Source organism: Diospyros lotus, chromosome 12, assembly GCF_014633365.1.
Source record: "Diospyros lotus cultivar Yz01 chromosome 12, ASM1463336v1, whole genome shotgun sequence".
Taxonomy (NCBI): Eukaryota; Viridiplantae; Streptophyta; class Magnoliopsida; order Ericales; family Ebenaceae; genus Diospyros; species Diospyros lotus.
Window position 1 is genome coordinate 7,296,806 of NC_068349.1, and position 24,853 is coordinate 7,321,658.

Sequence of the window (24,853 nt, forward strand, 5' to 3'; positions counted from 1 at the left end):
GAAAATCATTATACGATATAACACAGTGAAACATTTGAGCTACTTATAAATCATGAAAGATTTTCTTACCTCGTCAAGATCAAGGCTACCCTCAGATACGATACTGACACTGGATACAGCAGAATCATGTTTGTGATCATGATGATGATGTCCATTGTGGTGTTCTTTTGAGAAGATGTAAACCAAGAGCGAGTTCATTAGATACTCATCCAGATTTCATACAAATTCATTAGCAAAGCAATTAGACTTCAAATTAAATAAGCAACCTAGACATCAACTTGTGTCATCAACACCCTGTGCATAGGGGTAAACATATAAAAAATTGGAATAGTTCCATATGTATGAGCGCTGCTACAATGTTCAAAAATATTTTACAATTAGTCAATTAACCTAGGTGTAGAATGTCAACAAAATTGCCTGACATCCACCCGCTCATACAGACCCCCCTTGTCAGAGGGCATAACAAATATAGCATCAGAAGCATTCCCAGTATAAGTGCGGCTACATTGTTGAAGGCTTTGTACTGTTCGCTGACAATGGGATATGACATCTGAGATACAGACACGGCTATGCAAACTTCACCAATAAAATAGCAACAACAATACATATTCTGTATAATAGCCTCCTTGAAATTTGATAATCAAAATCCAATGTTCTAATTTCTAAAACCCAGATTGTTACCAGTTTAAACAGCAACCAGTCAGCCGGACCTGTCTATTGGCAAAAAAAAACCAGCCAGTTGAACTGGCGACCCAGCCCATTCAACTAGGTTGTCGTTTCTTTTCTCTTCTTTCTTTTTAAAATTTTTGTTTTCATTTTCTACATGTAACTTATAGCTAGTTTCATTTATTTAATTATTTTAAAACACAGTTCGAACATAATTCAATCATTGACCCTTGCTTTTTTATAAAGAGACTGTTTTCACAACTCAAATCCACGACCTTTCAATCACAGAGGAGGAGCAGTATTACCATTGCCACCAAGGCACAACTTCATGAAGCAAGCTAGCTATGAAACAAGATATTTATAATGGATTTGTTTGTGTTGAATCAGGACTTGTATTAGCTCCATTTTCCATTCAAATTAATAATTTGAAAAGAATCCCCTCCCCAGGAAAAATGACGGTGCCAGGGGGTTGAAATAGAGGGAAAAATTAGACATCGAAGACATACCATGCCCACTTTCATGTGAATGCGTAACCGAGTGAGAGCCATCAACCTGAACTTCTGAATCAATTCTGCAATATCAAAGTTATGTTGGCATACCAAACTACAATATTTTCATTTGACAATGACCACATAAAGGGAAACAGATATATTAAAACATTGGGAAGACTTTATTTTCACCTTTTTTTGCCTCCAAAAAATTAAAATAGAAGAGAAGGAACATCTGAATCACCTTTCAAGGTCATAACCTCCCACTCCCAAAACAAAATCCATGTCAACAACCCCATGTTTAGCGAGCTTTATTTGAGCCATCCCATTGATATGCTGGCAAAAGCACAAAGAATATCCATCCAAAACTCAATAGCATATCAACAACGGCGGATGCAGAAAAGAAGGAAACAACTATCACTCTGAGTTGCAACTCCTTTATGATTTTGCCATCACAAAACCAGCCCAACTTTAGAGGAAAAAAGTTCCTGTCAGTTACAAATCACCTACACAAGCATTTGCAGCATCCTCAAGTAAACCAAGAAATTCTTACTCTCTTATTTAGTAAGAAAGTTATACAAAATAAAATAAAATAAATAATTAAACTGACTATTCAAAATATTTTTTAAGACCATTAACCATGTCTGATACCAAAGCGTACCATTCAAATGTTGTAATAGTAATTCTACAAAGTACTTGAATCAATATATGGAGAAAAGACAGGACATGATACAAGCACATCAATATAGTAATACTCAAAATGTGCAATCATCAAAAATACATGAGGCATCCACTTGAAAAAAAAAAGAGAAAACCTACCTTAATTCTCTTGGTCAAAATGTCCAACTCAGCCTCAGTCACCAAATCTATCTGCCAGTATGATTTGGAAAAAAAGGGAAACACAGATCAAGATAGGAGCATAAAATCCACATAGATTCCAAATAGAAGAGACGACCACTGTTTCATGTTGATGGGAAAAAAGAAAAAAGAAAAAAAAAAAGGAAACGAAAGGAAAGAAAGAAAGAAGGAAAAGAAGACTAAGTTGGAAGATATCTAATTTTACCTTGTTCAGAATAATACGATCTGCATAGGCAATCTGTTCCACTGCCTCATTCACCACAAATCTTGGTTTCTCCTCATTTAGATGCTGCATGGCATGCTTACAGTCAACCAAAGTAACAACGCCATCAAGTGTTATATAACGTGAAACCAGCTCATCAGCACAGAATGTTTCAATTACAGGAGCTGGCTTTGCAAGGCCTGTAAAAGAAGCATCAACAGATACATGGAACATCAAAGCCATTAATAACTACAACCTAGGTATGTGAACAACTGTGCTTTAAATTTCACTAATATCATTGTTTACTATCAGTAGGATGTGAATTAGATGATAGAAAGAAACAACACAAACATCATAACAATATACCAGAATCAAGAAGTAGAATAGCATGCCTTATGGAGAGCAAGTAAAGCAAAAGATAGAACTGTCATAGAACTAGTAACTCCATGGCATGTAACCAACAACAACAACAACAAACCAAGCCATAATCCCATTAAAGTCCATGGTATATAACAACCCCCCCCCCCCCCCCCCGCGGCCCCCCAGGTCCCTACTCTCCAAAAACAAAGGGAGGGAAAAAAGAGGCTTCAGCCCAACCATGTGACTATAATTGATTTGAGGCAGAGAAAATATCAGCTAAATCATTTCCAGCAGGAGGAGAAAATCACATAAACAGGCATTGGTTCTGAATCATAAATCAATGGATTCATTAACTTACTAAACACCGCAATGGTTAATGATACAACATGCCACGGTGTTGGACTCTGATAAATTTATTAACGAATTGAGACTATCAGGACCGGTTTAAGTACAGAAAATATATTTTTAATTTTCTTACTGCAATTTTTCTTTTTCACATAAAATTTGAAAAACAAATTCAAATCATTAAATATAAAGATCTATTTTAAATCTTGAAAACTGAAAAATGTGTTTGAAAAGCTATATGAAACATGCATTCAATTATCACAAATGCAATATTATGTTATTAATAATATCATTAGAATATTAAAACATTAATAATTATATAATTATTTAATCAATAAAATATTGATGATATTTGCTAATATTACAATTGTGAATATCCTAAATTCATAATATTATAAGATTAATATTATTATTCCTAATATTATAATATTAATGATAAGTCATTAATGATATTAATTACAAACTTTTAATTCTTTTCTACAACTTCAGAAATTTAAAAATACTAATACTGTTATTGTTAATATTTCTGTTGTTTATTATTAGTCTATTTTACTATTTACTCATACTTTTATTATTGATACTGCTAATACTATAAAACTATTTATTATTAGTCAATTTGATATTTATTAATATTTTTACTATTTAATAATAATAAACATTGTTGATATTTCCAGTATTAGGCTATTATTAATCAATTTTAAAATTCATATTTTTATTATGTATATTGATATTAATATAATTACAATTAATATTGGTTTTAGTTGAGCTAGAAACTCGTGTCGTGTTCTGTTTAGAACAGAACAAAAGGCAAAAATACCTTTTTTGTGTTTAAAAAAAGAATTCTAAAGATGTTTCTAGTAGCTAATGTAAATATGGAAAACTAAAAACAAAGTTTTCCTGTTCTGTATTTAGAATTTTTTTTTCATTTGAACACAATTTCCAGTTTTCCATTTTCTTTGAAAAAGTTTTCTAAACAATGTCTGTTTTTCACCACTGAACAGCCCCTTAAGTTTTTGAGATTCAATTATACCATTTTTAATAATAAAAGACTATTAAGTTGTTAAGAATGAACTGTCCTTACAGATAAAATGAATCTGAGCATTTATTATTTCCAAAAGCTTATACCCATATTCAATGATATCAAGCCAAAAATCTACCAGATTCCAAAATTTTTGCACAGTGAAACCAAACATAGATCCAAACAAGAATTGAGTTAGTATCACAGTCTACATCAAACCAGAGTCGGAGCACCCTAACCACCTGTCATAAATATCAAAAAGATTTTGGTTACATATTTGGGTTACACATCAATAGGATTAGAAACAACAAACAAGTCTATGTTACCTGCATACTACAACCTTCTCCAAGTTCAGAGTTTTTCTTATTCTCTTTCATTCCTGTTTTCTTATATGGTCACAAGATACAGGGCAGAATGTAAGAGATTAAGAAACTGCAACTGCAAATGGTTCTGAACTTATTACTTCACAAACCACGGGTCTCTTAATGGAACCAATTTTTATGACCAGTGTGTCAGTTACAATTACAAATTATCGAAAAGTCACTCTGACATGTAAAACAATACCAATAGACCTGGAAAAAAGAGAAAAAAGACCCTGTATTCATAAAAAGCAGAACAGCTTGCATAAACTGATTGCAGTCAAGATGTGTATGTTTCTAGTACATATACTCAAATTAGTCATTTAAGAAGAGGGGAGGGGTCCCACCCTAGAATTTCTGACTACCAAACAGATTTTTTCTTAATCTTCAGGTGAATTAAAGTTTGCATGCCTTTGACATGAAGATTATAAAATTTCTATTCTACAATCAGCAGAAAAATAAGGAAGAATTAACAACATATAATGCCCCTCCAATATTGCATCGCCGCAAACCGACGGAATTGTTCAAGTGATGCTTCTCATACCAAGCCACATGATTCAGTCAATGTACACACTTCATGACCAAGATACAGAAATATGGATCAGAGAAACCTAAAATCTATACTGAATGAGGCAAGTTAGATACATATATAGTTATATAGACAAGGACCCATGGAAAAATAACCTGTTAGGGAATGTGTATGACAAACTCTTGTACATGTAGATAGTAAATTAGGATACCTGTTGTTTCGATTACGATATGATCGAATTTGTCTCGCTTCTTCTTAACCAACTCCAAAAGCATTTTAACTAGATCTCCATGCACCGTACAACACAAACAACCATTATTAACCATAACAATTTCCTCATTGGCTGAAGAATGACTAGCAACTAATGAACCATCAATATCCACCTCTCCAAACTGCAAATAAGAAATTCAAAGGAAAAACAATAAGAGAGAAAGAAAGTAGGGAAGCATAAATAAGAAAATCAAACTTTTCTTTGTAAATAGCATCTCATTAAATGCATAGTTGTCCTCAAGTTGCTAAGTGCACAGCGGAAATGCTTAAAAAGATGTACTACTAAACTTGACACTAGATGGAGAAGCATATCACACTTTCCACAGTGCTCATCTTATTCATGAAAGGTTGATTTGTATAATGCACTACCAAAGCACAGTCAACCAGTTCTAAACTCAACATGGAAAAAAAAAAAAAAGAATGAATGAAAGAAAGTAACGTGCCAAAATTACACCTCTGGATCTCGAACAAACCAAAAGAAAAGCAATAAAAGTCCCATGTTAAGGAAAACAATGAATTGATTTCAAACTACTGAAGACTGATGATCAGCTGTAATAAGCACTTCAACCAAAAACATTATGAAGAATGAACAATGTTCGGCGCAAATAATCACAACTAAGAGAGCATCTTCTTTTTGTTTCTCCAGCTGGATGAATAGAAGTGGGAGCTGGATGAATGGATTGCCCATGGCAACATCTCCCAGTGAGTAGTTAATTGAACTCCACCTAAGTTATGTACCTATGGTTCTGCTATAAAATGGCATGTTAAATGTTGGATTTCTCATGTTTAGGGATGGCAATGGGTCCCCCAATAGGTCCCAATTACCCATTTAAAATTAAAATAAGTATAAAAATTGAGATATAGGCATGAGTCTAATTGGCAATGGGTCTCCCAATAGATCCCAAGTATCCAAATGGGTAAATGGGCAACTCATTACCATCCCTATTTATTCCCTCTAATGCCAAAATATTTGACTACTATAATATTGTGTGGTGCAATAAAAAATCTAGAAATGAAACTTGTACAGTGGTCCTATACAAACTGAAAAGTTCCTCTACAGCTCAATGGTAATTTATCTACAGATTGTAGAACAATTAAACACCTTTGGCCTTAAAGCTTAAACAACTACAAACAAATTCTTAAATGCTTTAGATATTATGAAATTCTTGATGATCAGCAACAAATTTTGTCTGGACAGCCACCATGTGAATCTTTTTCAGTTGATACTGAATAACATAGTGAAATACATGTTCAAATTCTCCTTTATCTCCTCTCTCTTTTAGTTTCAATAGTGAAACTACTGCTGCAACTTTGCCCATTCTTTTTTCTTTTTTTTGTTCTTTGATAAGTTAGTGAAACCTTGCATGCATGAAACAAGTTTCCCATTTTTCATTCTCTTCTCCTTTGTTTTGTTTTTTTTTCTTTTAAGAAGACACAAGTAGAGATTTTTTTTTTATTTCCCCCATAATAGATATAGACATCAAATCACCAGGATATATGAATACACAAATAAATTCAGGGTGGCAGGGGTTTGGCCCATTTAGAAGGAGGTGTAAAAGAGTTGAGGAAGAATAACAACACAGATCAGTGATTGTCCTTGAATTCCTGAATTAGATCCTCTTTTTTTCATAGTTGAAATGGAGAATCTCCATTCTATCAATCCATGGACGGAATGACGCCAACTCAAATGTGCCATCAAAAGGAGATTGTTTTACATTAAATTCCATAAAGAGAGCAGAGATAATTTGCAGCATCTCATCCTTTTATTTTCGTTCTAACTGATAAGTTGGCAGTTTCTTAATACAGAAATATAGAAATCCTCAGATCCAACCATGCAATGTAGAGAATCTGTATTCTTATCTCAGGATCCCAAAAGTGGATAAACCCAATACCTCGTTTTCAATAACCGCAATCCGTTTTCCATGCTGAGATGTTAAGATGTGGTTCAAAAGAGTGGTCTGCCAACAGAAAAAATATATATTATTAGATAAATTATAGGAACAAGAATTTTTATCTGAAAAAAAAAAGAAATTTATAGGAACATAAAGTATTTATGAAATGAACTGAAAATAATCTTTTACGGAGTAAACACCAGCAAAATAAAGAATACAACCTAACTCTAGTAGAAACTAGAACTTTTATATGCATACACCATTTACAGATTATCAAACCCAGAAAAAGTAAATATTTTTTTGGAATATATATTCATTTTCTTCCCATTTTCTAGTCCCAATAGGTAAAATAAATAAATAAAACAAAATAAAAAGGCTTTAGCTTCAATCTTTCCTCCTCGGTTTTATTTTCCCTCCACAAATTCAAGTTCCAAATGTAGGTTTAACAGCACTTATTGCCAATATCCCAATTTTCTCACCAACCAAAAAGAAAGTGCGTCCAATCAAAAAAGCAAAAAAAAAAATAAAACAGAAAGTGCGAGAACTTAAAGCGAGAAAAGAACCAAAACCTTTCCAGAGCCGAGAAAGCCGGTAATGATGGTGGCGGGGACGCGAGCTTCGAGGTTCAGCGCGGCAGCAACGGCGGCATCGGACTCTCCGGCGTCGTACTCGGGGGCCGACGAGTTTCCCCTGCAATGCGGCGGAGGGGAAATTCTCGGCGAACGGAAATCGAATTGTCGGGAAACGATGGAGTGGAGGGCTCTGAGGAATTGGGAAACGGTGGGAGAGTCACTGAAAGAAACTCGAGGCTGAAGGATTGATTGAGAGATGGTTTGGGCAGTGGATTTCGAGAGCAATAGCCTTGCCAGAGTTGCCATTGTGAATTGCAGAAATGGGAAAATGTTCTGGGATGAAAGCTTAAACCCTAGAACGAGGGTTTATGGAAATGGCCCGAATCAGACGGGTCAGACATTCGGACAGGGTTGTTCGGTTCGGATCCAAGACGGGTCCTACCGGAAGTGAACATCTATTCCATTATTTAAGTAAGATAATAATTTTATCTAATATTATGATAAGATAATAATTTTATCTCTAAAGAAGAAATCGGCCAAACGAATTTTAAGAATTTTTTAATGAAAAAATAACATAATTTTTTAAGCAATTATATTTTTTACTTTTTTTTTCCTTTATTTTTTCTTTCTCAAATTATTAATCGACGCCACATTCCTTAAGAGTAAGTTTGGTATTTTTATTTTTAATTAATTTGTTATAATAAAATTATTATATATAATTATTTTGATTAATTAATGCATTATGGGTATCTTCTTTTTCTAATATGTGACAATAAAATGATATCAAAGGAGGTTCTCCTAAAAATTAAAACTACAAGGGAATTAAATGCCCCAAGTTGTAAATTTTAAAAGAATTTAGTAAATTTTAACCAAGAATTTATAGAAAGTGATGTTTTAATGACACCAATACAATTACATATATATATAAGTAATTCTGATAAATTATCTTCAAATTTCTTGTAATTTGGATAATTTATAATGAGACTTTTTGTGATTTAAAGATATTTTCGACAATCTTTATAGCTAATTTTTTTTCACTTGAACACCTTATATAAAGCCACTTTTAAATCATTGTGATTTAAAAATATCTTTAGATGTCTCTTTATTCTTTAATTTTCTGTTCCAATACTTCATTTAGAGACATTTTTAAACAAAGAAAATGGGGTATTTGAACCAAAAAAAAAAAAGTAAATCACAATGACTTCAAGAGATATTTTTAAAGCACAAAATTTTGTTGGAAATGACTTTAAAGTCTCCTACTATGAAGAGTTTGAATGTAATTTACCTGATAAATTTTTTCTTCTCTAAACAATAAAATTCTTCTCTAAACAAGAAAATCCTAAGATTTGAACAACTTTTGTATAATCAACTTATTGTCTTTGATCTTTTTCTTCCTAACTAAGTAGCCATAATAACAACTCTTCAACCATTTTTATCTGTAACTTTATCTTCTTTTAAGCCTTTTAAAACTACATGATACCAAGAGAGCATTTGGTACGATTTTTTTTTTAAATTCTTGAAATTTATAATTCTTATAAATGCTCTTAAAAATCTTTAATTCACAAAATTTATGCAATTTTATATTTGATTAGATTTAAATATTTTCTGAAATATTGAGTATTATTTTTTAAAAATCTTATATTCTTATATTTAATTTAAATGCAACATTCTTAAAAATTCATGTTCTTTTTTCAAAATTATCCTTATTTAATTTTTTGTTTAAAAATGATAAATTCCTTCTACCAACATCTTTAGAAAATAAAAAAAAATGTCATTTTTTTATACATTATGTATATATATGCATGTATATATAAAATATATATACATAATATATATATTTGTATAGGGTTATAAAAGAATAAAGAATGTTTTAGTCTTTCTTTGTTAAAAATATTTCTACGTTCATGAGAAATATGGATTCACAACCACCCATGAAAATCTTTTTTGTGAAAAAATTGTTTAAAATTTATTCCCGATAATCTTATTTCACAAGATTCTTCTTATAAAAAAATTATACCGAACATGAGAATACAAATTCCAACCTAACATTCTTAAGAATCTTAAAATTTCTCATGTACCAAATACCTCCTAAGTATTTCCGAATCTTTCTTATCTTTTTTGTTTGATATTTATTTATTTATTTTATTCCATCCACTCAACTCAACTTATAAGATCCGTATCATTTATCACTGAACATATATATATATAAATTTCTCAATCTAATATCAACCATAAACAGAAGTTCACAATGGCAGTGGCAGTTCATTCCCATACAAATACTAGAGAATCATGCTACTTTGGAAACACATCACAAGCATCGAGAATTTGCTGATTGATCTCATTGTCACATACACACACGCATCAAATGAAAAATGCTTTTTTGGGTAATCGAAAATGTTTACGAGTTAAGCAAAGATAAACAAGGGTTGTTATTTTAACGTACACATCTTGGGATTTGGTTGATAGCTGTTAAGTGGAATTAAGGCTAACGACAAACAAGACAATTCCATAATATGCATACCTTGTGTTTGGTTTAATACTTGAAGAGAAGAGAAGAGAATGATTCCAAGATGCCTCTATGTTAATAACCCCATTGAACAAATCGAGGCTAGTCTTGACTCTTTGAAAATTTCACATCCAGCTAGCTGCTAGCTTAACTCCAAATCCCACCATTTTTATAGGCCATTATCTCTCTCATTCAACAACTGCCTCTTCTAAAAATCCCAGCTTGAAAAGTTGTGTGTCACATAGCAGTGGGTTGAAGTGTTTACATGGCGGAGATGACTCCTGAAATCCGAAGCACATCGGGGCAGGGGCTACAATCCACCGGGGAGGTGGAAAGCATGGCGACAGTGGATATTCATGACACGGGATTGAAAATCCAGAGGGCCAAGGAGGCTTACCAGGCATATGCAGGCCTTGAAGAGAAACCGACAAAGATGAAGGTTCTGGCTTGGTGTCTCTATGGGCTATGCTCATACTTCATTCACACAGTTCTCATTCCTATTGTATTCCCTCTCCTCATCAGCCAAATCTTCAAGACAATCCCGACGCCCCCACAAGGGTGGGAGAAGACCCCTAAGGGTTTTGCCTGCAATGAAAATGAAATGAAACTGTAAGTTCTCAAAAAATCCCTTCTTGAATATCAATTTGCTATAATGAGAGCACAAAACAAACGGTGAAGCTTAGGCAAGATAAAGTTCCAGAGGACAAGAAATAGCAATTTAATATCTAAATCTTGGTAATGAACTAATGTTGGAACAAGTGTTGGCTATATTAATTTTGTAATCTAACGCATAAAGACTAAGCAAAAACATTGAAGACTAACTCATTTTGTTGATTCTAGGTTTGAAAGACTAACACACGCATCAATAAGAGTCGGAAGCATAAGTTTCTCGCCGTTTGAGTGGACTTCAATTTCTTGGGGGCTAGGTCTCATTCTTGCAGCACCAGCACTAGGAGTTTTGTCTGTCCACCTTGATTATGGTCAGAACCAGAGACTTATTTTAGCTGCTGCAACTGCCGTTGGAGCTCTCTTCTGTCTTCCAGCTGGGGTTTTCTCAGTCACGTGGATCTTTCCACCATATGTTGCTGCTATTGTTGCGGCCAATACTGTCTGTGCAGCCTCACATAATCGCCACCTTGGCCTAATGGTTCGTGGCTTCATTGGTTCCAGTATCAGGAAAAGCCAGTTCCCTGACAGAAGAGCCGTGTCAAGCTGGCTCTCGCTTTACGCCACAGCTGCTGGCTGCTTAGGTTCTGCCGTCATCTCCTCTTTCACGTACCACATGCTCGGACACCACGAAAGATTTCTCAGCTTATGGGTGGTTTCAATCTTTAGTGGCCTTCAATGGTGTGCTGGGACAATCCTTGCCTTTGTTAGTAATAGACCTGGTGCAAATACAACTTCAATCCCCAAGACCCATGCGATCTCCATTTTTAAGTATCCTCATGCAGCTGGAAGCTTGGGTGGTGTTTTCTTTTCCTCATGTGCAACAATGTGCATATTCACAGGAGGTGTGCTCTATTTAGTAGGGCAACTCTGCCTCAAACCAAAGAACTTACTATACCTTTGGCTAACATATTTCATATTCCCTGTGCTGTCTCTCCCACTGGTACAGCCCCTGCAGCAACTCATCAGGGCTGATGCAGTGAAAATGCAGTTGCTTGGTTTCCTACTATCAACACTCACTTCTGGGGTTGGATTCTATTACCGTCATGAAGATTGGAAGAACCAACATGTCTTGGTCTTCGCTGCAATCCAAAGTGTGGCAACAGGTCTCCTACATGCCTTTGGGCGTGTATTACTGCTGGACTGCTCACCAGCAGGGAAAGAGGGGGCCTTTTCAGTGTGGTTCTCGTGGGTTAGAGCTTTTGGCACATGTGCAGGCTTTGCAGTTGCATCAGCCGGCCATGGCAATGTAAACAGGGCATTTGGGGTTGCCTTTTGCACTGCAATTGCTGGGATTTTTACTTTGATCTTTGGGAATATTAGTAACTCTGGAGGAGCCATAGCTGCAGGGCATGTGAGAGAGCACAGCGAGAAGAGTTCGCCTGAGTGTGGCTCGGAAAATGTCATTGAAGAGAAAGTACCAGAATCTGTGGAGATGCCATACAAGGGAAATATGGAAGCCTGAATTGTTTTGTTAACTCTGAATTCAATTGCAATAAACAATATAGCAGGAAGAAGCTCCTGCTGTTCGACAGATTGAAGAGTGCATAGGATTCCAAATAACAAATATGTTGTACTAGTAAAGTTCTATCGACAATTCTTTTCATTTCTCATTGATTTGATTTAATACTTCAACCAAATAGACCTGACCATCACATTAAACCAGAACTAAAGAGATTCAAGAATAGGCCCAGATAAACGCATATGCTGGATAGGTGTGAAAGCAACACATATAAACACAATTCATGGAATAAGTAACAAATAACTCTGCATTCTCAGGCAAGTTTCAATTTAATCTTCAACAATTTAGCACCCATAATCTTTTAGATTGTGACATGCAGTACAACCATAAAAAATCAAGCCGTGGTCCAAGTAGCAAAGACCAAGGTAACTTCACAATGGTTTATGAGTTAATTCTGCCCAGAAAGATCGCACAGAACCAGTTGTTAGTTTTCTCCATGCCATGTCCCCAGAAAATGACTAAAGAGCTTGGATCTTCCACTAAAGATGAACTGCATAGAAGAATTTACTCAATTCAAACATATTTTTGCTAAATTCCAGGTGCCAAATCAATTGGAAACAAGCAAGTTTAGCAGGATACAACTCCCAGTTCTCAACTTTTCTGTAAATGCATAACACTATTACCTATTGATACCTGACAAAGTTAGATCATGCCAGTGTGCAAGACTCAAAATGCCCAATACTCCTGCCCACTTACAACATGGCCTAGTAAAAGTAATAGGTAGATCATTCTTTTGACTGATTCCTGCGATTAAAGCCCATGATCACAACTCCAACACCCCCATCTTTTACCAACACTTTGAGATTCCCACCCACAACACGTCATTATATATATTATTACATAATAAGAAATGACATTAAGTTCATCAAAGGCAATTCATGGAATGAACCCATTCACTGGACAAAACCTATGCTGCCAGCAGGAAGTCTGACTTACTTTACCCCTATTGACTGTCAGCATACCAAAAATGCGAGTTTCTATATGCATAAACTTAAAATGAGAGTTTTAGTTTCTTCCAAATCCAATCTGAGGCACCAGTTAACAGTTTGATCCGTGAATTTCTTGAAAAGTCAAGGGACATAATAGCAGCCAATTTGCTGATACTTTTGGAATAACAAGTTATATAATTCAAAAGGGCAAAGCCTTCCTCGCTCCCCTTTTTGGCTTTTGGGGAGGGTGAGAAAGGATGTTGTCTTCTTCCCGATGTCTTTATTCATTTGTTTATGACCTTTATCTGGAAGCAGGTTTTCAGGTTTTTCCGTTATACAAAGGTCTCCACTTTAAGGCAGTCTTGTTACATATGCTTTGCTCACCACATGAGGGGGGAGAGAGAGAGAGGTAAGGGCTTCCAGTTTTACATGCAATATTAGATACCATGTTGGAAACATTAGCAATAAAAAAGACACCTCAATTATTTCAGATATGCAATAAAGTCGCCCAGCACACAGAAGTCATTATGTTCAGATACTATTAGAAGTAAACAGTGGGAAAAATTAATCACATCTTGTTCATGTAGCTCTAAGATATCAACCGTGTCTTCAGCTACTTTCAAATGCCATCTGAGGTAATGCTAGCAAAGAGAAACCATTTACCATGTTGATGTGACGTCTGTCTCAGATTCCACCTCCCGCCACGCATTGTTGGCTTCCTTTTTCAGACAATTATCGTCTTCTCCATAAGAAAAGCCTTCAATTTCTGAATCGCAGCTCTCTGACTCAAAAACAGCATCCAAATCATATGGGTTTCTATCCCTTTCTGGATCATAAGTCCATTCCAATCTCTTCAAAACATCACGATCCTTCCACCGTCCTACAACTGATACCGCCTCCTTTTTTGCCTTTCCCAGCATAATTTCCTGCCAAGAAAATCCAGCATCTGCAGTTCTCTTGAGAGCCCCATCATTGTTATCACCCACGACAACTGTCTTTAAACATCTCAACCTTGCCTCCTTCAAGAACTCCACAAAATCAGAATCATCTGAGACAAGGACTAAACACTTAACTTGCTGCCGCTCCATCATATCTACCATGTGATTCCTCAATGCTACGTCTGCTGCTTGCGGCTTATCTGACACGGCCTTAACCCAAAAACCAGCACGTTTCAATTCATCTGCCAGTCCATAGCCCAGTTTAGGAGTCAAAATATCTCTTTCAGCTTTCTTATACTTCTCCATCTTCATTGAGAATTTGCCCACCAAGTTCACCCTCTTCTTACCTCTAGCAGACTCAATCTTATTCAACCTCTTCGTCTGTTCGCTCTCGTGAATTTGCTTAAAATGATTCACAAGCTTGTCATTGTTATAAAACTTCCTCCCACAAACCAGACACAAGTAAGGTTCAGCCGGCTTAATTACGCCCTTATTTTCCAATTTATTTAGTTCCTTCCTCTCTTTTCTCTGTTCCCTAACTTCTGAAGGAACGTAACTAAACAAGTGGCGGTTTGCATAAGCAACCATGGACCTAACTAATCCGAATTCAGCTGCCGCCTTCTTTAGCCGAACAGCAGCCTCGTAAGGTGGCACTGATTTTGGTGGCTTGTTATCCAAATCCCAGAAAACGCCTACAGCATCCCGGGGCACTTTTCTCAGCGAACAAACAGCTGTACTGGAAGAACTCAGATCCTGGCTTGGTTCAAAATGACTATATCTATACAACGAAAAAAATGGAACAAAGTTCTGTATTCTCCTGTGATGGATTAAGTGGAAAATACGGTGGATTTCAACAAAACCTAACATACCCACACAAATTGAAAGAGAAACCAAGAAAACGCAGCATTAGAGATCTACCTCTCTTGAATCCTTTTCTCCGTAGGGATGAAAATTCATACCCATTTCTGGTAAATGGTGAAGAATTATAGATACAAGTACAAAAGGCAGTAAAAATGAAACCAACAGGAGAGACCAGAGAGAGAGGGACTGAAGGCGACGGCAACGTCAAGGGGGAAGGCAGATCTGGCTGAAGGATCTGGAGACGCGACGAAAGAGAAGACCCAGGCGACGGCGATGGGCGGCGATGGAGGTTTGCGGCGCTGGGCGAAGGCGACGGCGCTGGGCGAAGAAGGCGACGGCGCTGGGCGAAGAAGGCAACGGCGATGGAGACGATCTGGTAGCAGGGCGGCGATGGAGGCTTGCGGCGATGGCAGCGATGGTAGCAGGGCGGCACTTGGCGGCGATGGTAGCAGGGCGGCACTGGGCGGCTTGCGGCGATTTTCAGCTGCGGCGTTGGGCAGCGATGGCAGCGATGGGCGGCGTTGGGCGGAGATGGAGGCTTGCGGCGCTGGCGATGGCGGCGCTCTGCTAGGGAAGATGAGCGCAGTGAAGTGAAGGAGAAGGTGACAGTAATGAGGCCCGGGAAGGTATTGGGATAGGGGGTTGCAAATGTTGGTGTTATTGGAGGGTGAAATCGTCATTGAACTGGTCAACTAAAAAAAAGCTCCAGAGAGCTTCTTTCCAAAAGCAGATGGGTGATGAATTTCCAGCTGTTAATAATATTCAAACATATAAAAATAAAGCTTATAAGCTGAATGAAAAACTTATAAATGGTCAAACCGCATTGCCAAAATAGCACTAAGCCAACGATGAGTCTCACAATTGAGACGTATTACGTCTATGGCTGACAACGTTAGACCGAAATGGAATCTGGAAAGGAATCGGTGCTTTGGAGCAGTTCTCCCCCCATATGTGGAGTTTTCGTCGTTCGTCGTCGCTAATATCCCTTTTCAGCCATTGCGGATCGTCTGCTCTCCCTTTCTGCTTCACGCCTTTACATATTTGCCCTTATCGAGACAAAGCATTGTTACGTATTTGAAGACACTCAATACTTGGGACGATCGTCCTTATGCTCGTGCCCTCAATTTAGATGGAGAAGATAAATTGTAGATGTGAGACCTTGTTTCATTATATAAGGCAAAAATTAAACTCACGACTCACTAGTACGAACTCGACATATCTCTTACTTGACCGCTCAACTTATGTCTTGAGAGCTAAATAGATTGAATACTTTGTCATACTCCTTTACATGTTATGTTGATGATTAGTTGGCATTATTTAAATAAATTAACTAATTTATTATACTTCTTTCAATAATTAAAAAAAATATAATATTTGATCTTTATTCTTAATGTACAAAAATATCAAAATTATGTATCTTAATTATTATTTTAAGTATCTACTCTAACTAAAAATAAATAAAGTTATTATCTATATCACGTAAAATATACATGTAAAAAATAAAATGTCATGTCATAAAAACTTATGTTTTTGATACACATTAAATTAAAATTTACGTTCTCAAAAAAAATATTAAATTGCCCATATCTTAAAAAAAGTCTTAGACTGTGTTCTCTTTATTATTTTTAAGTCATTTTTAGTTTTTAATTTTTTAAAATAATAAAAATGATTTCCCTTTGCTGATTTTAAAAATGTATTTTTGAAAATAAAAAAATATAAAAAAAACTCAAAATAATAAAAAGTTGTTTTGAGTGTTTTTATTCAAAACAAACTCTGAACTCAAAACATATTTATTTATTTATTCATATTTTATTATTGTAATGAAAAAAAATATTACAAAATTCACTAACTTTAAAAGGTATATATTTTTTTAATAGTATATTAATATTAAATATTTCTAATTTACTGAATAATCAAATTTATTGAATAAAATATTATTAACAAATTATTTTCAAAATTTCAAAGAGAATGCGTTTTTTAATTTTCTATTTTGTGAAATAATTTTTCAAAATGACAAACAGAACATGTTTTCAATTTTCTAAAAACAGACTATCAAAACAGAAAACTAAAAATGAATTCAAAACTCAAATCTGAAAATTGAAAAACAAATAGAATACAGTCTTAAATTCTAAACATCTGAGTGGTGTTCTCTTTGTATTTCAATTTTGTATTTTGAATATCTGTATTTGAGATTTTTGAAAACGCATTTTTTTAATCATTCTAAAAAATTATTTCTTAAAATAGAAAATTAGAAAATACATTTACTTTTAAATTTTGAAAAAATATTTTTTTGTCATTATGATATTTTATTTAATAAATTTAATTATTAAATAATAAAATTAACCCTTTTTAACAAAATTCTACTATTAAAATAAATTAATAAATTACTAGCATACATCTTAACAATAATTTATATTAAATTATAAAGTTAATAATATACTATATATTATTCTATATTTTTAATTATAATATAGATATACTACATTTTTTAATTTTAAGTAAAATAATTTTATTTTCAAAATTTAATAATAATTTTTTATTCTTTTCTTCATCTTTTCTTTTTATTTTTTTTCTTTTTCTTTATTTCTCTTTTCTTTTTCTCCAATGCCCTACATTTTCTCCATTGCCAACAACCACCGTTGGCCAAAGATTCACACAATCAGAGTCTATTGTTAGAAACTTCAAGTCCAGGGAGTTAACATACACAAAAATTGGTCAAATTTAATGGTTGAATTTTCGTAAATCTAATTTTTTATTTTCAATCACAAGTGAAAAATGCACTACCATTCGCCACTGTGGCCAATGATTCCTAGTTATCAAAGGCAATCATCTGACACTCAATGGCCCATCGACTAATATACCCAAAAATTAGAAATATCCAATGGCCAAAGAAGATCTAAGCTTAAACGTTCGACCCTATCTGCCTATATACGCATTACTAGTTGCCAATGGCCACCGTGGTCGGTGGTTTTCGATGATTAGAGGCAACCACCCGATACCTAATGACCCATTGACCAACATACCAAAAAACCAGCAAAAGAATAAAGAGAATAAATGAGATACGAGATAATAGATGATAGAAAAGACAAAACCAACAAGAAGAGTGATGGGGGATAGTTGATAGCAGCTTGTACTATTGGTGGCGAGTGCAGTTGATGGCAGTAGCTGGCATGATCGACGACAGAAGAAAGAAAATAAAAGATAAAAGATAGGAGATATGTTGGGTCCGTGCCAAATTGGTGGGTGGGTGGGTGGATGTTTTTAGCTTATTGGGTGTTTTCAGTGTGTTTTTCCTTAAAACACTTGGGTATCATTTACAATTTTTTTTTTTTTTTGTTGTTTTCGAAAATACATTTTTGAAATTAGCAAAGTAACACTTTTATAGTGCTTTGAAAAAATATAAACTCACAACGAGTTAAAAACAATAAAATAACGCAACCTAAATTTTTGAGTCATTAACCTAAAAAAAATATCTTATTCTATCCTCAATCACAAAATATAACAAAACTAATATTCATATTTTATCTTTATTGAAGTTAATTCTATTAATTATTGAGAGAACACGATAAATTAATCAACATATTCAAATACTATCAATTGATCATCTAGTGACACGTCACCTATGGAAATGGGCACGCTCATACATGTGCTAATATTTTATCACGGTAATAATTTAAAATAACAAATTTTAATCGTTGAGATATCAAATTTTGATGTTTTACACATCAAAAACTAAATATTATATTTTTTAATTATTAAAAGGGTATAGTATGTATTAAGTCAAACTTTAAACACAATATTATTTTGGATAAATTGACCCAAAGCCTATTTAGAAATATTTTTAGAAATTTATATAATTTTTATTTTTACAAATTATAATTTTACTCAAACATACCAAATTATTAATTGCGTTGATTAAACAGTAACTGTTGTCTAGAAAATATCAAAGAAGGGGTGAATTAGGTTTTTCAAAAATTAATAATTTTATCTCTTTTGAAAACTCTTAAATTTGTGATCTTAATATGTGATGATTATAATAGAATTAAAAATAATAAAATCACACAACCACACATAACAAGAGAAATTTATAGAAGTTCGGCTCTAAAGAGCCTACTCATCTCTCTCAAGATTTAGCTTGAGATTACACTAGGAAAAATCAACACTAGCTTTTAATTGGAGATAGAACCAACATACAATCACTTGCCTAAGTAAGAATCACTAACATACTACTAACAAATACAATCCCCTCATATAACAAGTGAGTAAAAATAACAAATTTACAACCAGAGACAATTACAAATAAGTCACCAACGGTTGAGAATTCCACCAGCCAACATACTTCCAGCACTTTGAACATTCTTACTCTTGTTTGAATGCTCTATCAAGTTTGTTTTACTTTGAGTCTCCATACTTATCATATATATATATATATATCTTCCAAACACACTAGCCATTAAAAAAAGGTTAATATGAAATTTGAAATTTAAAAAATATTTAGCCTTTTTCAAACAATTAGAAAACATGTCTCACATTTAATTCAAAATAAATTTACTTTTTGCATGGAAAATCAAGATTTGAAAATTTAAATACAAGCTTTTGAGACATAAATGATTAAAACAAGAAAACATGTCTAAAAATAATTTTCCTTTAATTCAAAACAAATTTACTTTTTACATGGGAAAGATAAAATATGTCTAAAAATAATTATTCTTTAATTCAAGATTTGAAAATTCAAATATAAGTTTTTGAGACATAAATGATTAAAACATCTGCCCTTCCTTCTTCCTTCGGCCTTCCCTTCCCCTTATCGGGTTCTCTCGGCTTCCCTCATCTGCGGTAGCAATTGGCCCACTGCCACACCCCCACCACCCCTCTCTTTCTCTGCTATCCCTTCCTCTTTTGTTCTTCATCACTTCATCACAAACTCTCTAGCGCGACGACGGATGCGGCTTCCATCGTTCTCTCTAATGAAGACACCAACGCTGTGGACTCCAGTCACTGAATCTCAACCTTTCGTCAGGTAAATTCTCTAGATTTTTTTTTTTGTGTGTATATTTTGCACTATAAAATTAATTTTTAGATATATAAAAAATTAGCCTTTGGATCAACCTTATTTTTTAATATATGAGATATTGATGTTGTGGGAATCTGATGATCGATTTTGATAATTGAAATCGCCCGCCGGCGGCAATAGTGGTTGGTTAAATAAGTTTCGGTTAGATGGGTTTTGTCGGTCCGTTCGATTTGGTTACTCTCTTTCAAACAGTTCGATTCGGTTAAGAATTTTCAGAGGGTTAGGTTCGGTCATAACCGAATGCTCACTCCTAATTGATATAGAAGGAAGATATGTCCCTTTACATGCATGAGTCGTGCGTTTGCAGATGATGAGACTAGCTATCCAGCACCGGTGAAGGTTCCCAAGTGGTAGCATGGTGGCGACGGGACCCTCATTAATGTAGATGATATCCGCCATTAACGAGGACAAGATATGGGGTTGTCGTGCAGATATCAAGTGAGATTGTAATGATGTTGTGACAAGTTGGCGCTAGGCCAAGGTTGGGTCCAGAAGGAAGACCGGATTGGGCCTAAGAAAAGGGTCGAAATTAGGCGTAAGAAGAGGGTCGAGATTGGGTTTGAACGGTCTAATATTAATATTAAATAAGAAGAAATGATCCAAAGAAAATAGATCTCAATTCAACGGCCCGGATGACGCCCGTGATGATTTAGAACAGATCGGTTGGTGGTGACGGTAGCACTTAGCGCAAACAATAGACTGAGGATCGAATATTCTGGCGGTCTCCCAAATACATCATCGGTGACTTGCGAGAAACGAAAACTCGAAGCCATCAAACACAATATATAAACCGGAGATCCAAAGAGACACGGATTCGAAAATAGCATTCTACTTCTGAAGGAGGAGTCGGCGACGATCTGTGAAGATACATATAGAGACAGACAGACGAGAAATTTGAAGAGAGAGAGAGAGGGGGGATGGTGCTATGGGAGATCACACTAGGAACAGCTTACTTCTTGGGATTGAAGCGGACTTACAGGCTCGCTTTGAAGATTCAACGCCGCCTCATTAGCCCAAGGCATCCAAAGATCCGTCGATTCGTCCACGGGTGATTCATCTTTCAACTGCTTCTAATTGCCTTTTAATTGATTTTGCCGTTTATAGTTTCAGTTTCGGACAGAGATTGATGTGTTATTTTCGAATTAGAAGGGATATATCGAAGGAATTGAATGATAAGATAATCGCGCTCTGAAGCTGGGCTCTTGGTGAGTTTAGTTTACCTATTGCCATTGACATTAGGATGATTGATCTATTAGGGAATGAATACCTATGCACGGCGACTAGGGTTTCAGAGTTCCGCGTACTTGTGTTTAGACCAGAAAATGGAGAGGTAGTATGTATGGCCGTAAGTACATAACGGGTTTGTTGTAATTTGGCGCATTTACGAAATGGAGAGGAGGAACGAGAAGGGCGGTAGCAAATAAAGCGAACTGCAATGACTGTTGACCGAATTTGAAGCCTGTCCTCCTCAAATGTTGCTTCAGGGTTACATTATACTTCTGATGTTGGAGGTTGACGACCTACTAGCTTAACAAGGAGGACTAGACATTTCAAAACTTCTAAAATAGGCAGTCTGCACAATGCACTTTGACTGTGATTCTGATATTTTGGTTAATAAATTTTCTTTAAATCAAGTTCATTATGTTTTCCAAAATGGTTGTTGGTTGTATCAAATGGAAAAGCACTAGGACGTTGTTTATGGTCTACAAATTTTATGAATCTGACCTGAAGATACCTGATGTATCTGTGTAGTTCCTATAAGATATTTTTGCCAAAGGTGGATTGGTAATTGGGTCATTACTCTTATAGGTGTCCTTTGGATAAAGAAGAACAATAGGGGTTTTTCACCTACTTCCATGTTTATGATTCCAAGTTTGTTTTGGACCTTTCTTGATCCAAAGTGCCTAATTTCACCCTTTCACTTTGTAAGGAAGTTCCTGCTATCCACAAATTTATTAGCCACTTTAGGAATAGGAATAGAGGATGAATTTAGTTGGACAAACCTATTTAATGTGCCAAAGTTCAACAACATCATCAAACACCTTAATCCCACTAAGTGGAGTTGATTACGTGACTTTTAGTTTTTTCAATCATCTAAGTTCACAGCTGTATTTTTTTATAAGGCTATTATATCTCATGTTATGTTTAAGGGCTTTGGACCAGGTATTTTTTGGTTTTGCTCTACTCTAGTCTTGTTGCTGCAAGTGTTTTTTAGTCTTGCTCAGTTGCTCTACTACTTTCTTTGCAAATTTTTTCTGTTTCAGTTACTCACCTCCTAAGTGTATCTATTGGTGTTCTTCTCACACTTCCAAACCATCTTAATTGCTCCTTGTCCATTTTATATTCAGTAGTTGCCACTTCAATGTTAATGTGGATAGTCACATTTCTAATTCTAGGTTTTTTATATGGCCAGCGTATTCATAATAAGGTTATGAGTAAAACATTGGACCTGGGTAGTAACGTTAAGGTTTATCCTTTCTGATTAGAAGGACGCTGTTTCAAGTTGTGAAAATAGCATCTTTGCAAATTAAGGATAAAGCTACATATAGAAAACTACTCCCTTGACTTGCAGTGGATAGCTTTATGCATTGGGCCTTCTTATATATATCTCATAACATTCTTGTCTAAATTACATCCACATTTTGCATTTGTAGGTACTTAACCATCTAACATTTTGAATTATACAATAGAGGTGGTCTTTCGATTGTTTAAAATAATTTTATGATCACATAAAATGATGTGTGCACACATTCTCTACTTTAACTATTAAGTCTTGATTCTATGAGTAACATCCTTAATGTTCTTTTATTTTTTTTTGAAGAATAACTTGCTCTTCAAGGACATCATCTTCAATTATAGTTTTACTAAATTACATTTCATCTTTTTCCTTTTGATCTGCTAAAAAACTTTTGAGTTCTAAGGACTTCCAAACTTTGAGCTTAGTTTTTATGCTTTATTTTGTCTCATCCACCGAGGCAATATCGTCCATAAATAACATATATCAATGCATCTCTTTTTGGATGTGCTTTTGAGCTCACCAGTCATAAAAGTAAACTAGTAAAAAGGTAAGGGTTCAATATGGATCTCTGACGTAATTCAATTATAATTCAAAATGTTTCAATATCTCCTTCACACATGTTTTTACTTGATGATACATATCTTTTAGATGTCTCTGACATAGATTTTTCAAGTCTATAAATATTGTATACTAATTCTTTTGATTATCTTTGAATCTTTTTCTAGACACCTTATGATTAGTGAGCCAAAGTTCAAGTAGCTGACCCCTATCATCCCACCTAGCGGGATTAAAGCTTGATATTTTGTCGTTGTTTCTTTCTATTGAATGCTTTAGTAAGTAGGTAGCTTTTGTTATTGACTTATCAGGCATAAAACTAAATTGATATTTAGAGGTTTTGGTTTCTCTTCCTGGCCTTTTTCTCAATCATCTCCCAAAGTCTATATTATGGCTCATAAGTTTGATCCTTTACAATTCACAACTTTGAACATCTCTTTAACCCTTGTGGGTACTAGGGTGCTCTTTCTCCACTTTTTAGGTATCCTCTTCAATTTAAGAAATATGTTAAATATAAAATGTCTTCTTCGCCTATGTATTTTCATGCTTTTATCGGGATATTATTCAATCCAACTCTTTTTTCCATTCTTCATTTTTCATAGCTTGCTTCACTTTGTTTGGACAAATACATCTATAAAATATGTAATTCCCATCTTCTTTGGAACTGAAGTAGCATTTGTTCACTTACCCAAAGGAAAAGAGAAAAAAAAAATGATCCATATGAGGCCAAAGCTTTCTTCCAAATTGTATCGCAGCCATTCGATTCCAAATAAAAAAAAATTAGCTACCTGGAGAGGGCATACTAGGAATCTAACTATGGAGGTATAATGCATTATAATAGAAAAATATAACTATGGACCTTTAGTGCTTAAGGATACATGCAAGTGAGGAATGATATCTTTATATTATGAATTGAAAAGAAAAAAAGGGGGGGGGGGGGGTGTTGGGGCTGTCGCAAGAATATGTTATGGTCCTTCTGGATGTGCATATATATGCATAAGCTTTCAGAAGTTTCATGTTTGAAGAGAGCACGAGGGAATCTAACATTATTTCTGTTATATAGCATCTCATGTTGTGCTTGCTATCTGCTATTCCTGGTTGTAAAGTGGGATCTCTTCTGGCCATCCATTTTGACCTTGCTATAGGCTGCTATCTAAAGGTAGGGTATTGAGGATTCCACAACGAAAAGATTGCAAAAGATATTGGTGGGGTGGAAGAGAAGGTTTTTGTGACGAGGCTTTTCTAGTCTATATCATAATGTTGTTTATTAGTTTGGTTATATGGACAAAGTTGTTTGTTATCTTTGTCTTGATGGCATAGAGATGGGTAAAAGGTTCAAAAAGAATTCCTATGACGTGGATCATAGGTACCGCACATATTGCAAAGGCCTATAAAAATTTGAACAAGGATAGGGGTACATAACAACCAAATATGATAATGATGGGTATCAACTGGAGCCAATGGATATACTTTCTACCATGTAACTTCTGTTGTGAAATTTTTAAAATTTATGTTGTATGAGGATCTATCAAAAGTTTCTTACTGAAAACGTTATTTGATTGGCTCAGTTTTTTAATTTTTGGTTATTAAACTATACAGAAAAAGAAGCTCTAGAGAGTTCCTTGGGTTTTTCTATTACTATTCTCTTTACAGTTTGTTTTCTTTCAGCTTATTATTTGTTTCTCCAGGTTTCTATTATGAATATTTGATGATGATATAGTATGG

At 34.8% G+C, this 24,853-nt stretch overlaps 3 protein-coding genes across 24 annotated transcripts in view; 1 reads left to right on the forward strand and 2 right to left on the reverse strand.

The window, feature by feature from the left end:
- The window catches only part of LOC127786624 (uncharacterized), a 30,451-nt gene extending 22,540 nt beyond the window's left edge, over positions 1-7,911 (reverse strand). Inside the window, exons 1-8 of one of the 8 annotated variants that reach the window (XM_052314133.1) lie at positions 7,557-7,911; positions 6,988-7,053; positions 5,037-5,217; positions 2,218-2,414; positions 1,974-2,024; positions 1,399-1,490; positions 1,173-1,237; positions 70-164 (exon numbers count right to left, since the gene is read on the reverse strand). In XM_052314133.1, the coding sequence (XP_052170093.1) occupies positions 70-164; positions 1,173-1,237; positions 1,399-1,490; positions 1,974-2,024; positions 2,218-2,414; positions 5,037-5,217; positions 6,988-7,053; positions 7,557-7,865 (1,056 nt within the window). In that variant the 5' untranslated portion in view covers positions 7,866-7,911. The remainder of the gene's footprint in view (positions 1-69; positions 165-1,172; positions 1,238-1,398; positions 1,491-1,973; positions 2,025-2,217; positions 2,415-5,036; positions 5,218-6,987; positions 7,054-7,556) is intronic. The other 7 variants (XM_052314135.1, XM_052314134.1, XM_052314138.1 and 4 more) reach the window with 7 other exon arrangements.
- Positions 1-24,853, forward strand: part of LOC127786636 (uncharacterized) — an 84,167-nt gene that overhangs the window by 54,448 nt on the left and 4,866 nt on the right. Inside the window, exons 1-2 of one of the 11 annotated variants that reach the window (XR_008020014.1) lie at positions 20,759-21,103; positions 21,202-21,260. The exons of 6 other annotated variants lie outside the window; for them this stretch is intronic. Coding sequence is in view for 1 of the 5 variants with exons in the window: in XM_052314161.1 (XP_052170121.1) it covers positions 20,973-21,103 (131 nt within the window). In the remaining 4 variants the exon portion in view is untranslated. Of the gene's footprint in view, positions 1-20,758; positions 21,104-21,201; positions 21,261-24,853 lie in introns of those variants that run through there. 4 more of the 11 variants (XR_008020017.1, XR_008020016.1, XR_008020019.1 and 1 more) reach the window with 4 other exon arrangements.
- LOC127786625 (uncharacterized) lies at positions 10,071-15,290 on the reverse strand. 5 transcript variants are annotated; one of them, XR_008020011.1, is made up of 3 exons: positions 13,846-15,290; positions 10,921-12,192; positions 10,071-10,650 (listed from the first exon to the last, which is right to left on the reverse strand). XR_008020011.1 is itself a non-coding variant. In XM_052314143.1 (2 exons), exons 1-2 carry the CDS (start codon positions 14,985-14,987, stop codon positions 10,638-10,640), a joined length of 1,155 nt encoding a protein of 384 aa, XP_052170103.1. In that variant the 5' UTR covers positions 14,988-15,290; the 3' UTR covers positions 10,072-10,637. The 5 variants fall into 5 exon arrangements, 4 of the variants coding, with proteins under 4 accessions (XP_052170103.1, XP_052170104.1, XP_052170102.1 ...); XM_052314143.1 differs by lacking the exon at positions 10,921-12,192 and having other exon boundaries at positions 10,072-10,650; XM_052314144.1 differs by lacking the exon at positions 10,071-10,650 and having other exon boundaries at positions 10,657-12,158.